Below are 15,438 nucleotides of genomic sequence, written 5' to 3' on the forward strand. Positions count from 1 at the left end.
TCGGATTGAGATGATTCTTGTTTTATATTAACGCCCACACTCTCGCAAATAATCTAAAACAAACATCATAAAAATCCGTCCAGTGGTTTCGGAGATACAACGATTTTCATAGAACGGCTGGTCGGATTGAGATGATTCTTGTTTTATATTAACGCCCACACTCTCGCAAATAATCTAAAACAAACATCATAAAAATCCGTCCAGTGGTTTCGGAGATACAACGATTTTCATAGAACGGCTGGTCGGATTGAGATGATTCTTGTTTTATATTAACGCCCACACTCTCGCAAATAATCTAAAACAAACATCATAAAAATCCGTCCAGTGGTTTCGGAGATACAACGATTTTCATAGAACGGCTGGTCGGATTGAGATGATTCTTGTCCTATAAGTGCATTTTGTGCTTGTTTGGACAGCATCAGTGCAACTCCTTGTGTATGTGGGGCATTTTGTTCTTCATATCCAGAGTATAACAGAAGCTCCCCTAAAGCTAGTCGTTGTTGTCCAACCTGCGTCCAATGTGTTTCACTGATTCCAAGCACCTCCAGGTTGTATCTCATCATTTCTTCAGCAATTTGGAAGACTCTCCCGGTCTCCCTCATTGTACGAGCATTCCGTGTACCTATATAAATGGTTGCTCTGGTTATCAGAAGGTGCATTGGCCTCGTGACTTCCGGAGGAACTCGGCTTTCACCATGAGGCGTCATAACTCTTCTAAATGAAGACCTTCTGACTCCCAGGGCAGAGTTTGAATGGTTTGAGTAGTTTTTTTTCTGGTTAGTGATTTTGTAGCGAGTTAGTTTTCTACGGAATGAGGTCGCTAACCCCATGCCCAACCCTCCTCCTTTATCCGGGTTTTGGACCGGCAGTAACCCTGGAGGGGCTACAGGTGGAGTTCTTCTATTCTATAAAGCCATAAAACTGTTAGAGTAGGTACAAAGACGAGTAACCGATTTGGGGATAAGGCTAAAACATAGATCTTACGTGGACGGACTCTAACGCCCGGGATTATTGCTAGTGAGCTATATGAGGATAAGAAGTGGTCTGGTAATGGCATACGGCATTTTTAATGTGTCAAGCCACCCCATCACGAGGACGTTACCAGAACATCTTCACCACTCACTTTAAGACAACCCTCGAATGATTGCATATCAAAAAGTGAACACCCAGGCACACCAATTTTTCTCTCCAATGGTTGGCTGCATTTGGAATGCACTCTCAGCCGATATGATCACAGCCCCTTCAGGGGATGACTTTAAGAGGAAATTTGGCAAATACGTACTGACCCATGGAGTACCATAACCCTCTTGAACCAGCTGTTTCTGATTCATGTATAATAAATCAACATAGTTATCATTACCGCATGTCATTAACTAATTCTTATATTTCCTATTATCATCTCCGTTTCCCCTCTTATTTTTTCAATTCCGTCTCCTTACATATTACTAATTAAGTAAGTTGTCTGTTTATTCTTGAAGCAATCACCTCTTAGGACTCGATTTATCACTATTATTTTCACACCAACCAACCAACCAACCTCCTACCTGGTAATGTGATAGCTACTGGTGTTAGTTATGTTCATAACCAACTAATCAAATCTTTGCTTAAGCTCCCGCCACGTTAATCTGATCTGGTGTGTCTTTAAACTATCCCTGTTGTATGTGACTTGCCAATTGAAAGACATTATTATCCTATTATATTAATGTGACTCATACAATTTATTCATCTCGATAAGACACGCAATACTGGTTGGTATGTTTGTGCGTTTCACTTGATGACCGTAATTCTTTAATTATTGTACTAATCTAATTGTTTTTATGTTTAGAAACAGATAGAGTTTAAAGTCAAGTTGTCCTTGTTCTGACTATAGCTTTCACATAGACTCTAGGATCGCCAGTATCGCGTCTACAGTTCTAATAGTATAACTGTTGGACAAATTAAATCCTACAACTGGTATCCAGAAATCCTACTGTCAAGACAAACACACTCACTCAACTACAAGATATATAAATCCTCAAATATCTACCAAACTGGTTAGAAACTAATGCAATCGAATAGCCAAACTACCACCCACTGTACATAACCAAATATCTGGAGACGTACCGAAACAAGAAGAAGTAAATGCAACGAAGTCAATCGGTTTCCACATGCTCGTAACAAAGGTATTGGATATTGGAAGTGTATTCTGTCTACTTGCTGAGTCGTCGGCTGACATTTCCGGTTGTTTTTTTCCCTTCTAGACTGTCACTGTCTTAGCATACAAGGCACTTTCAGGCTAGACGTAAACGTACCCAAAAGCTGAACGTCACACTTATTTCATCTGGATTTGCTTACGCACTGTGTCTTTTCCTCTATTCATCGAATCTTTTTCCGCGTTTGCATATGTTATTGGCCTCTTATTTTAACTTTTAGAGGTTTGACATCTGACCGTTTCTTCATATCGTCCTAACGAATTTTCGTTTATACTGCACGAAAGTGAAATAGATTTGGCGTTAAATGGTGTTATTTTGAGGATGCAATTAGATTACAAAGGCTGTTGTGACGTTTTGGATACAAGGAGGTTAAACATCATAAATGAAGTCAACAATGTAATTATTATTCAGATACTCTATCCTTTTTAGATCTCTTTGAAAGGAAAAAGCTTCTCTAATGCTTTCAAGTCATATTTCTTAAGTCAAACCATTCCAAATGAGGTTTTGTGGTCACTAGGATGTTATAACGATGTCTACTGCGGTATATATAATTCTTCTGGTGACCTTTTCTTCACTGCTTCGCAAGGTGAATATGGGATTGCTAATTGTAATTTTTGTACAGATGGGTTTATTCGAGTGTTTGATTCTTCTGGACATTATTTTCGTTACATGAATGAGATTAATGCTCCTGAATATACCTGGAGTATTGTGTCACTCTCCTTAAGGTGTGTGCATTGTCATTACTTACAAAATTTCCTAGTAATTTGGGGGATACCCTTGTTTTCTGCAGTTTGTCTCCTATTTGTAAGTAAATATATTTATTCGTATTGAGATTTAAATTTCAATGTTTTGTTTTCAATGGGTATTTTAGTTACTACGTCCATTTTGTCAGAATATAGAGTTTCCCGATTTTTTTTCAAACCCATTCTTGTTTTATACATTGTCGCTAGCTTGTGTAAGTTTAATAAAAATGTTCTCACGGGATTCTGTGTCATCCCTCTCAACTAGTCGGAATTAAGTGGTTGAGTGTGTAAATCACAGAAAGTTGGAAATGGGGATCGTACAAACTCAGTGTTAAATTCCGTTTTTATCGTAGAACTGCCAGATTAAACTGGACTTCCACAGAAACGCTACTGTGATTAACACAGACCAACTGATCCATTGCGATTATTTCTGAAGATTGAGAGGATCATACGTTTATGGGGAATCGCATCATCTTTGATCAGTCAGCCGGCAAGAATGTCTCTTTAATAACTTGAGTTTTTGCGCGTTTTATGAAATTGGGATACTTCAATTAATGTAGTTAGATGTGTCACCCATCCAGGTCACCGACGATCAGTTTTGGACAACATAGCTGGTTAAAAGTATCATCAAACTAAGACATATCATCAGTCTATGTTACTGGCTATAGGTTTGAGTTATATCTGGAGGGACCTACTCCATGTTAAGATTGGGGTGGTCATTTTCATGTGTAGTTGGATCCGTCTGATATGGGCTTAAATCAATCACAACGTCACATTTGTACTAATTCTTAATTTCTGTATCTAAAGTTATAATATCGTCCCATTTTTTTTATTTCGAATCGTTCTTCATATTTAGCCTTGCGTGGTTTCGAGTTCACTCGAGTAAATATTATAAATAAAAGTCATTTGATATTGGTAATGATTAATAATGTTGTCGAGAGTGGACGATAAGCTTCAAAATGAAAACGTTTACTTTAAAATACAGACTTTACTATAATATGTTTGTTTCATTTCACCAATGTTTTACCCTCATCTTAACATTCACCTTTATCTCAGTGTATTTCACCAATCTAACCGATGTGCGTAATGAGGAGCTGAATCTCAAGCATACTGAACTTCAACCTGGTGAAAGAAATATAACAAAAACGTTTAGTGTTGATTTTCTTGGCGGGAGTAATAATCAAGTGATTAGTGGGTAAGGTATTTCGCTCTATCTATAATGGCGTTTTATTTTATTATTGTTGTTTGAACTGTTGGATTTCCTTTACGACACTTTGCTTATCAACATTTTTATCACTCAGTTTTTAATTGTGTTATAAATGTATTTTGCTAATAAACGACCCAGCTATTCCTATTGCTTAGTATTCTTATACAATGACACTCAACAAGACCCCAAATCAGAACACGTTGAACAGGAATCAAATTGTATTCAAAATAACAATAGTAAGTGAACAGCAATCACTAGTTTGAATAACGTTCATATATTTATAGTACATACATAAGAAGCTTCTAGATTTTTCTCCAATAATATGCCCGGGCTGATCGATTTAGAATTAGCCAATCAGCGCGCAGCAACACCATCATGCATGAAACATGCTTTAATCCAATCTGTGTCCCGCTAACAAATTGACTTATGAATATGTGCAAAAGTTTGTCTATAAGTAATTTCTTCGAAATAATCATAAATCTTTATAGCTATTGTACAAATCTTTCCGTTCTGTAAGTATTAATTAGACCTCATACAATTAATTTCTTTAAAAAACTGCTGTCAAGTACAACTGAAAAACGTTATTAAATCAAGTGAACATATTTCGTTTTGTGTGCTTTATATCTTCTACATGCATACTAACTTAATAAGTACAGTGCAACAAGTATTTTAGTTATAAATGCTTTTCACAGTCATTTAAGCTCACTTAATTTAAAAACCGAGTATACTTAAGTTAACCGCAAGTAATATATGCAGACTTTTTGAAGTAGATGAAAATCTCTGAAGATTACTTTGATCTGAATATCTAGATTTACGGGAATTAGCACTGTTTTACTGGTGTGGTTTTCGTGCATATATTCCCATCACTAAGTTTTACTCATAGTTATCTATACTTTTGGCTTCGTATTTCGTGTATCTGTTTATCACATTTAAAACTTGGACATGACACAACCCCATTTTGTTTTCACATAGAGGAAGTTTTCACGTATGAGCAACCTATGTTCTGATGTAAATGTTTGTTGTGTCGGTTGATATGTTAAGCCCATACACCTTATTCTAGCTTCTGGACAAGCCAACTCACCTATCCATCTTCAGTTACGTTTTGACCTTGCTAATGATTCACTTATCAACCCTGACTGTTTTTTATACGAGCGTATGTGTGTACACTTCTTATCCTATTCATCACATGTCTGTAACTTATTTTTTTATCTGACTATAAGTATTGATTAGCGCTTGATAAAAGCCAGTTGGCTTACCCACCATCCCCAATGCACATCATTTTTGGCCCCCTATATGTTCATCTACCTAGGCTGCCGTATAAATCACAACAAGAGACAATAAAACTTAAAATACATATCAGCATCTTGGCAATATTAGTTGCCTCAGTGATGCAAGAAAATCAGACAGGAAATGTTGATTGAATAGAATGAATTTAACAAGAAAATGAAAGGCATAAAACTATGTAGAAGCTCATAATTTCAAAGTTGGTGAAGGAATGCAACTGTGCTACTGCAATCAGGATCCCTAAGATCTTCAGACACAAACAAAATATTAGGATGTCCGTTACATGTCTGTTACACATTATTGCCTTCTACCCTGAAATACTACTGTAAAACGTTGCCGTTAAGCATACAAAACAATCAGTCATGGATCCTCTTTGTGTATTTCTATTGGTAACACTATTTGTTTCATTCACTTTGGTCTATTGTCTTCGCCTTACTGTGCTGATGTAAACTGTGGTCACTTGTCCCAGTACACCTGAGCCTTCAAATTAGTCAAGACTATTTCCTTCTCGTTATAACGTGAGGCTCAATATCTCCCACTAAAAGTCAGGGTAGTGGCCGGTTTTACGATTCATTTATAGTTTCGTTGGAACCCCAGTCAACTGATAGCTGAGACAGCCTAAAATGCCTTTCAGTGTTTTCTAAAAGCAGCAACTCGTTACACTTTTCTTACTCTGACCAGCTAACTGACAGCTGTCTGAAAAGTTTATTCTTCCACATAGGTTTGTGACAATCTGTGGGAAATTATGAATGGTAACTTTGTGAACTATTTAGAGACCAATGTAATATATATTTTTCCTATTGTATAATTGCTAAGTAACTTAACTCTTCATATTCGTGTTCCTCTTATCCTAAGCTTTATTTTGACCTATGAACTATTATTATACGATATACCGTTCTTGAGTTATCCCCAGTCTATTGATTACTGTTCCCCTTATTAACAGCCACATTTGGCTAAATCTTGTACAAATGTTTTCTATTTTATGGTACGATGTGGTCTGTTTGATTGGTATATAAACCCAGTATGTTTGTCAATAATGATTCATATTGCAGAGGCTGTTATTGGTGTTCTGGACTTAATTGGCTGGGCTAGGCAGATAGCAGGACCGAGCAGTACTCCATACTGCTCATAACGCTTTTGTGTTGGGCGATCAATAAATACACTGCTCTCTTACTGGCGGTATTATCACTTCATATACTAAACAGGGCTCATACTCAATCGATATAACACAATCTTTTTAAATGCTAAATCAAAAATACACAAGCATAATTGGCTTCTACACATGTATTGCAAAAATAACTGGACACTACTACGTAGTTGACGCAAAGTGCCAACAGTTAGGACTCGCTGAAAATGAGTTCCTATCTGTCCAAAGCTGTAGATGGCAGTACCCGTTATTTTACTTGCAACCGAAAAATTCTAATGGTTATAATGACCTCTTTTGTCCGTTCATCAACTTCAAAATTTGATTTTGTAACAGCCATTCAAATCCTTGCTGTCCATCTGATACATCCATACAATTTCAATGTTCAGGTTCTCAAATTGTTTCTATTTTGAAGTGAAGGTTTTTTAAATTAAACCTTTATGATATCATTAAAAGTTTCATTTCTCTGTCTTATTGCGTTTTGGAGGAGACCTTTAGTGATTTCATGAGAGGATTTTCGTTTGTCAAAATCAATATGTAGAATCCCAGTCGATAGACATACTCAACCACGTGATGTAGATAAATAATAGCTACTCATAAAAACGAATAATTGAATTAAACCCTTCGAACAGTGTGATATTGAAACAAGACCACTAGTCAGAAAAATAGGTTTAACATGTAATAAATTAACGTGCTTACATAGAAAATACTAACACAGTAAATACAAAATGTCGTAAGCAATTGGAGAAAATTTCTTCGTATGTCACGTACTCTCCAATCTATAAAAACCTGATTGTTGGGACTAATTCTTAGACACCTTATCATTTTGCAACATGATTTTATCCTCGTCTATCTCTAAAACTTAACTATTCCACTATTTCCAACTCAGATGATTATCTTCTTATAGGTATTGATTAGATTATATTTGTCACATTTTCCAGTACAAACTTTCTATTTATCTTGTCTCTTTTTTCTCATCAGACATAACAAAGGTATGGTTTATGTGACGGATCTACAGACAAATAAATATGAATCGTTCGTAAGTATTATTATTATACCTTCAAATTTCATTTTGTTAAAAACTACTTAGGCCATCCTATTCTGCATAGTTTCATCTTATTTATTAGTACTATTTTGTAGTCAGCTTGCAGTTTCTTTCAAATTATTTGCTGCCATCATTTTAGTGGAAAAATTAAGCCAATTCTTTTGTATCACTGTGAGAGACTAGCATCAGTTCTCTGTTCGCTTTTAAGCTTTACATTTAGATTTAAAACAGATTAAAAGTTGAAGATTCTCACTTCCAAACTACTCAGCTATTTGTTTCGTTTTGTATTGTTTTTTTTAATCTTCCCATTAATGTTTAGGACTGCAATTGATCAGTCTCTTATTAGCATATAGGCATGCTGCTCGGATTGCCTCGATATTGCCTTATAAGCATTATTGCATTATAAGCAAACATGGGTAGTGGCTAGCAGTAGGATCCAGGACGCGTGTTTCATCCCATTTGGGACTCGTTAGCTGGATATAACAGCATCTCCATTCCACAAGCCAGTGGCTATCCAGCTTAGTAGCTAAATGGATAACTCGATGGAGTTTGGAGAGAAAGGTACTGTGTTCGAGTCCTGGATGCAGGAACGTCCAGCGGACGAGTCCCAAATAGAATGAGACACGCGTCCTGGATTCCACTGCTAGCTATCATCAATCTTTGCTTATAATACTCAGCTGTTTATTCATTTGCTTTTGTGTGTCACATTTCAATTCAAATTTCTTTAGATTAATTTGATTTTGAAGTCAGCATTCTACTGATAGCATACTTCTTTTACAAAATAAAACAAATAGAACCCTTTGCTTGGTCAGTAAGCTAGCAAACATATGGGGATGATTTAGTGTCTCCAAACAGAGAATACTGAAGCATGCTAATTTAAATAACTTGAGTAATCGTCATAATGTTAGTCTAGATATAAAAGATCAGGCATACACATATTTGTCATCATACTTTACTAACTGTCATAGTGAACCCCCATTTTCTATAACTGAAACTTGGTGAATAAATTGATGGTGAGTGGGTAATGAAACCAGTTGTTGATATGGCGCACCAAATTGAAAAAGCAAACTAACTTTAGTGAACCCTAGACATTAAATAGGAATAATATATATTTGTAAAATCTCAGCGAATGAATTTAGTGATCCCTAAGTAAAATATGGTCGTTTCGGATTAAAATACATTTCACCATGAATTTCAGAACCGGTTACTGGAGATTCAACAACTTGTTATCAGAAGTAGTTTAACATTAAGGTTTGTAGCTATCATGTCAGAGATTTTTCGTCTTAAATAAGTAGTAAGATAAACTTCTGGAAATAACTAAATTTATTTGCGCTGTATTCTTATTTGAAAACTCGTTTAATATTCGGAATTTCGGATGATATTGTAATATGATTTCCTTTCTTTAACTTCTGCGGAAAGTTTTCTTTCTATATGTTGTTTGGTTCACCTATTGTGACGATTGGACAGAGTAATGTAGACTTGGACATTCCTTCTTGAGGTTATCCTTGAGTCAATTCGCAAAATGGTTTGACAAACAGTAAAAAGTATCAAGTTCGATGGTGAAGTTGTGTCACCAATTACTGGTGTGACAATATATTTAGTCAGCTGTGGTTTAGAAGTTGATGCACTAAGTAGTAAACACAAAGTATCCTGCCTAACTAACTTGGATGGTTTTGACCAACCAGAGAGCAGTAAATATTGTAGGGAGTGAGAACTCAGATGGGGAAGACCAATTTATTGTTTAATACAAATTACAGAATGTCATTCCTGTTATTATTGCAACTAATCTCTGTTTACATCCTGTTCTCTTCAACTCGATATTCTCAACCTTCTGCTGCCAGGCATTCCACTTCTGATTGGTGTTACATATTACTTATGTCTGTCGACAGACATAAATAGCATGCACCACAATATGTATGGCTAATATTTGATATCAGATGAGATAATTTTCTATGAATGTGTAGGTTTTACTTGATTATTTCATACCTCTCTTTATACAAACTAATTCTTTTCCCCTGTATCATATCCTTATATTCAATCTTTTTTAATATATTACTACCATTGTAGTAACTGTCTCTATAGATTTGGTGTTAATCTTGTCGTGCTAATAAGGTATGGCAACTTGTACCTGTGCATATATGTGACTGATCCTACGTTGTAAATGACTGACTGACATGAATAACAAACTGTACCATGTTGACTATATGTTTTCAACTGTTAGAGTTTAAAGTTAGTATCCAGATTTGGGATTAGTTTATTTATAGTACAAGTCTTGATTCTAACTTGGTCCTAACCCAAATCCAACAATCAAGCTGAATTCTAGTAAGCGTTTCTGTACAATGTTACTCTACCCCATAATTTGTAAAAATCACTCACAATCACTTCATCCTCACATTGACCAGTGATATTTTCTAGTAATCTGAAGTCCTGTAACTTCTAAATGACGTCTCGTTCACTAAAATTAACTATAAAACGGTCTATAGTTAATATGTCAGTCTGATATTTATTCGTTGAAGTCACCTTCTTGATCTTTATTGGTTCGACAGTAAATCCATTGAACTCAGAATTTCAGGGACACAAGTTTGGACACCGCTACACCTATTTTACTTTGCGCACCTGGATAGTTTTACTAGCTTTCAGGCGGAAAATATAACTCAGACGAATACATGGATCTTTGTGTAGTAAGCAAGTTAAAATATCTAACTAGCATTCTCAGTAATACTCTGTTCATATAGACCGCAGGTAGTTATTTGTTCAACCTTTTGTCTTACCTTAGTATCAACCGACATATTTAAGCATCACTTCCATCTATGTTTATTACAAATTATTTACAATGATTTCTTTGTTCCTATATTTGTATGCCATATCCATACCTTTTTGAAAGCACCATAGTTTGTGTTATTACAACCCTGCTACTCCTATTGCTCAGTATTCTTCGGACACCTTATTTCACTTGACTATTCCCCAGATCAGAACACGATTGAACAGGAACGTAATTAAATGGGAGTAAGACTTCACAATTAGAAAAACGCTAGTATATCCATAGTTTTACAATTAAGGCCGACATATAAATGATGTAAATTACATTTAACCCAGTTAGATGACGGAGTGAATTTACCACAAATCATTCAACTAGTTTTTCACTTACAATCCATGATCGTCTGTCTGTTAAATAATAAAATCCAACGTCAGTTAGGTGATAACGTTTTGATACACTAAAATGACGTCTCTCCAGTGAATTGTAATTTTGTTGACCTAGTTATACATCGGCCTGTCACAAGGATTGTGAGTCAGATAGGGGTTGTTGTCCCTCGCGTTCATACAGAGTGGCAACTACTTGTTTATGTTAACCTAAAGTTTATTCCCTCTACTGTTTCAGATGCTGAGTTTACTAACTGTCCTAAGTGAAAATTTCGTATCTATTGCCTCACTCTGGAAGTGGATTTTAAACTGTTATGTCACTATGTTAAAAAAATTTTCACTACGTGAAGGTAGTTAATAGTACTTTTCAAATATGTGCATGACTTCTCGAAATTATTTCAACAGACAGAATGGAAGTTACACAACCTTATACCCAAACGAGTTTTGGGTCATCATTAAGTGAACATGGATTTTTTGCACATGTGTAGCAAAGATGTATAAAATAAACTGTTTTTTGTTATTCACTGATATAAAATTATACGCACCATGTTCATACATAAAAGACTAATAAGGTTAATAAGTTTGTCCAGTAACTATAAGCTTTAAAATAAACAATATTAAAAGTTGAAACTAATTATCACTCGTTAAAAATGTTCAGTACAGTGAACTGAACAGATCCTTTAAATCGACAATGAACAACTATGCTCCTCATTAATGGAAAGTTCTTACGTGTTTTCCATCCACCTAAATGTGTAATTGATTCCACCATATAGTCATCTCTATATGCATAAAACTTTACAGTAAATTAGTTGTATTTTACTGCATTGTGATGATAAACAGATTAGCATATCAGTAATCTGTGATGTCTTGTTCACTAAGTTGATAGATAAAGAGAAGTTATGATTCGAGTTACGTATGTAGATGTGGATTAGTGTTTTCGGGAATCGAATCTTATTATTGCTTAACATATTTTGATCTACATTTGTTAGGATATAGGCGGTTGTATATTAATCGTAACTCGTATATATTTGTTGATTGTGGCTTGGGATATGAAGTTACACATGGTTTCTTAATTGATATTCTCATATATTCTTTGTCTAGGTTCTCTTTGTTAACACTTTTTTGTCCTATAACTGGATGTAAAACTTTCGTTCCAGCTTTGATTAATAACAAATATTTTAACATAGCTAATTGTATTTTGATCTTATAGATTCAGTTTTTTTCATTCTAATCAAGGCTGTAAATCCGCAATCAAAAGCTGATGTAAATGCTGTTACTACACTGGATCGATCTAGCAGTATTATCCTTGCGGGTAGTGATGATACAAATGTTAGAGTAAGCTATTATTTTGATGATCTTGTAGGTGTTTTCATCTCATTCCCATCTGTTTGCAAAATTTGCATTTGCCTCTGTCTAGTTTAGAAACTTTTTATGTAGACCGAGTTAATATATTTGACCATAATTATTAGTGATTGAAAATATCCTAATTCTGTAATGTATTACTTGTCACACAAATTGTAGCGGATTTAATTATGACTATATTTCTACCTTTTTTCACGATAATCAAACATTAAGTATCATCTTTATCCTGTACCCCTGATCATAGAGTACTATCTCCAGCTTTCACGTGATTTCTACCCCTGAGTCAAGTGAGTACACAGATCTGTATAAAATTCTAGGTTAAAACTAAATATGAAATCAGACAGTAATTCAATTTAGTATAGCCACGAGTAAAATAATTTAAGACACTTGACCGTGTTTTGATGTGAAATGTAGGTGGACGATCGTGGTACACTCGCTGCTCGTTAATCTTTGCTGTGAGTATTTTTACTAAATCCCTTTAGATTGTCGTTTTGTGGTGTTAAACGATGGAGCTTAGTCTCGTAAACCTTTGCCAGATACCTAGTAAAAGTTAATGCAGTTTATTTTTTATTGCCTGTAAGCTACAATCATCCTTCCACTGATTTCTATTGTTTGTACAATAGGTGATACAGGATTTAATTTGTTCTACAGATATTCTACCGGAACTGTAAACGCGATACTGACGACCCAGAATATATATGAAAGCTCTTGTCAGAACAAGGACAACTTGACTTTAAACTTTATCTGTTTCTAAACATAAAAACAATTAGATTAGTACAATAATTAAAGAATTACAGTCATCAAGTGAAACGCACAAACATACCAACCAGTATTGCGTGTCTTATCGAAATGAATAAAAATTATGAGTCACACTAATATAGTAGGATAATAATGTCTTTCAATTGGCAGATCTCACGCAATAGGGATAGTCTACAAATATATCAGACCAGATTGACGTGGTGGGCGCTTTGGCGATGACTTGATTGGTTAGTTATGGACATAACTAAAAGGCGATTCGTTTTTACTTCCATTGAAATCGTGAACCGATCAATGTTAGACCACCATTAAAAACCTGTAAGCACTGGGCGGCCGTTTTGTCCTATTATATTACAACAGTGCTTGTCCATGATTCCGCACGTGGGATTCCAATTCAGGGACTTCGGTCACGCTTGCTAACGTCTGACCTTTATTTTTAGTTGTAAGGCATGTAACTACTTATGGGTAACATAACTGTTATTAAAGAAATACTTTTAACCCATATGAGGCCATTGCAAACGTAAGTTTTTGATTTGATAGGCACATGAGCTCATGCGCTTCGCACATGTGAAATATCAAGATAAGTAACGTTTGCTTCAATAATCGTTCGCGTTGACATTGAATTTTTTCGCTGTACATCGTTTCATAACCAAATAGTTTTCTGGTTAGCTGAAAAGACGCTCACTGTCATGTGGTTTGTCTCTATCAAGGATCCCATACTGACGGCTTTCAACGCCTTTTAAACGACCTTGAAAAACAGCCTGTTTTCAGCCCCAAATGCTCTGGTGCGGCCGAGAAAGGGGAGAGTCCACTCTCCCTCTCAAAATGCTCTCACATAGACGCGCGTATATAGCCTCTGCCAGAGAAGTCCTACTCACTGCCTTCTCGTGGCACTACTGTTGTTTACGAAAGTGAGAGAACGAAAAGCGAATGTCCGGCGCTTTAACCGGGTTGGTGGATACGGAAAATTCACCTAGGGGAGTTGGAAAACCCTGATTTCAAACCAATGGTGCACATGGGCTCCAGTATCCTGAGGGAACAAATGTCGTATGAATCAGTCGTTGGTCACCGGCTACCATGGGACTGCATCACCTTACGATGCTCCACTGCATTGTGGATCAGATCTTTAGGTCAAAGGCTCCGGGTGTGGCCCCCTAAGGAAACCATCTGTTTCGGTCTTGGCACCTGAGCAGTATCCAAGCCCTCACACAAATCAAATGAGATTTGTGTGGTGCATATATATCTGGTGCCCCTTTGTATCAATATTTATGTGTCTAAATAAATAAAAATAAATAAGCCCGGTCTGATAACCTGATCGATATTATTATTACTGTCAGTATTGTTATTATTATCATTACCAGATTGTTTTAAATGAAAGGTATGCTATTGCTCTTGCTTCATTGATATCAGAAGCGACCCAAGCTAGACATCCATTGGTAATCAGAATGCGCTAGACAGCTTTTCTTTTCTAGCATGGAACTCTTCGTCAGTGGGTATCCACTATTCCGCCACTAAAGGTTGAACTCAGTAATCTTCGGTTTCACTCACGAGTCCCTAACCTCTAGACAGACTACTGAAATACCGTCCAGCGGTTTATATGTCTAATTTAAATAACTTCACAATAATACACAACTATCCTCCATTTGGTTTCGGTGGATAACAACTACTTCACACTCAACACGTTTTTTTTCTTTTGTCCACGTTATGGTGCTTATTTTTTAGCGTTTGTACATATTGATTACTGTGTTTCGGTTCCTTTCTTAGCTTTTTGATATTCGTGCATTGAACAAAGGGTGTCAAAGTTTATTTTCTGGACATGTGGATGGTATCACATATTTAGATTCAAAGGTATTAATTTAATTGTTGTTTTTCTGTATTTGATTAATTTCACAGTTATGTTTTTTACCATGCTAAATCATTCAAACCCGTAGGAAAGGTTTAGCTTTTAAAAATATAAGAAATATGAGTTGATAGGTTTATATCTTTAGTACTAACCTACAGAAAGTCTCATTATACTTCATAATTAATCAAACTGTGATTTATTTTAATTTTAAATGCTGATTGGAATAGTTCATTTGTCTGTGATGCATGAAATTTGATTAGTTTTGTTATCCCTAATGTTAATCATTTTGTTGCCATGATGATAATGTGACTACTCACCATTAACTTAGTTGTCTGTATAGTAAGTTTCTTTACTCGTTTTACAGAGATCTTCAGTGTTTTCATAAAACTGGAGATAATACTCTCTCAACACCGAATACCTTGAACAAAGAACACATACAATCTTCTATGCTTTTCCCTCAATGACCACACAATCTGAATAGAAATATCATGTCTTGATTAGAAGATCTATTTGAATAGCTAAAGAAGATTAATTAGGCTGGCATCTACTGCACTACATAGTGCGTACTTGGATTTTTAGCTAATAACTGAGTTACGTTTAAAAAGTATTGTTGCCATGACAAAATAAAGTCAACACTTCCAATTCTTAAATTTTGATATGTCTGGCCATGGATTACAGTGTTTAAACCACAATGAACGAATAATACGTTTAGGATTTAACC

At 35.5% G+C, this 15,438-nt stretch overlaps 1 protein-coding gene across 1 annotated transcript in view; it reads left to right on the forward strand.

The window, feature by feature from the left end:
• Window positions 1–15,438, forward strand: part of Smp_171670 (putative wd-repeat protein) — a 29,593-nt gene that overhangs the window by 5,033 nt on the left and 9,122 nt on the right. The window contains exons 3-7 of the mRNA XM_018799991.1: window positions 2,413–2,778; window positions 2,815–2,917; window positions 7,552–7,609; window positions 11,993–12,091; window positions 14,639–14,722. Coding sequence (XP_018653849.1) covers window positions 2,862–2,917; window positions 7,552–7,609; window positions 11,993–12,091; window positions 14,639–14,722 — 297 coding nt within the window. The 5' untranslated portion in view covers window positions 2,413–2,778; window positions 2,815–2,861. The remainder of the gene's footprint in view (window positions 1–2,412; window positions 2,779–2,814; window positions 2,918–7,551; window positions 7,610–11,992; window positions 12,092–14,638; window positions 14,723–15,438) is intronic.

This window comes from Schistosoma mansoni, chromosome W, assembly GCF_000237925.1.
Source record: "Schistosoma mansoni strain Puerto Rico chromosome W, complete genome".
In the NCBI taxonomy this organism is placed as follows: domain Eukaryota; kingdom Metazoa; phylum Platyhelminthes; class Trematoda; order Strigeidida; family Schistosomatidae; genus Schistosoma; species Schistosoma mansoni.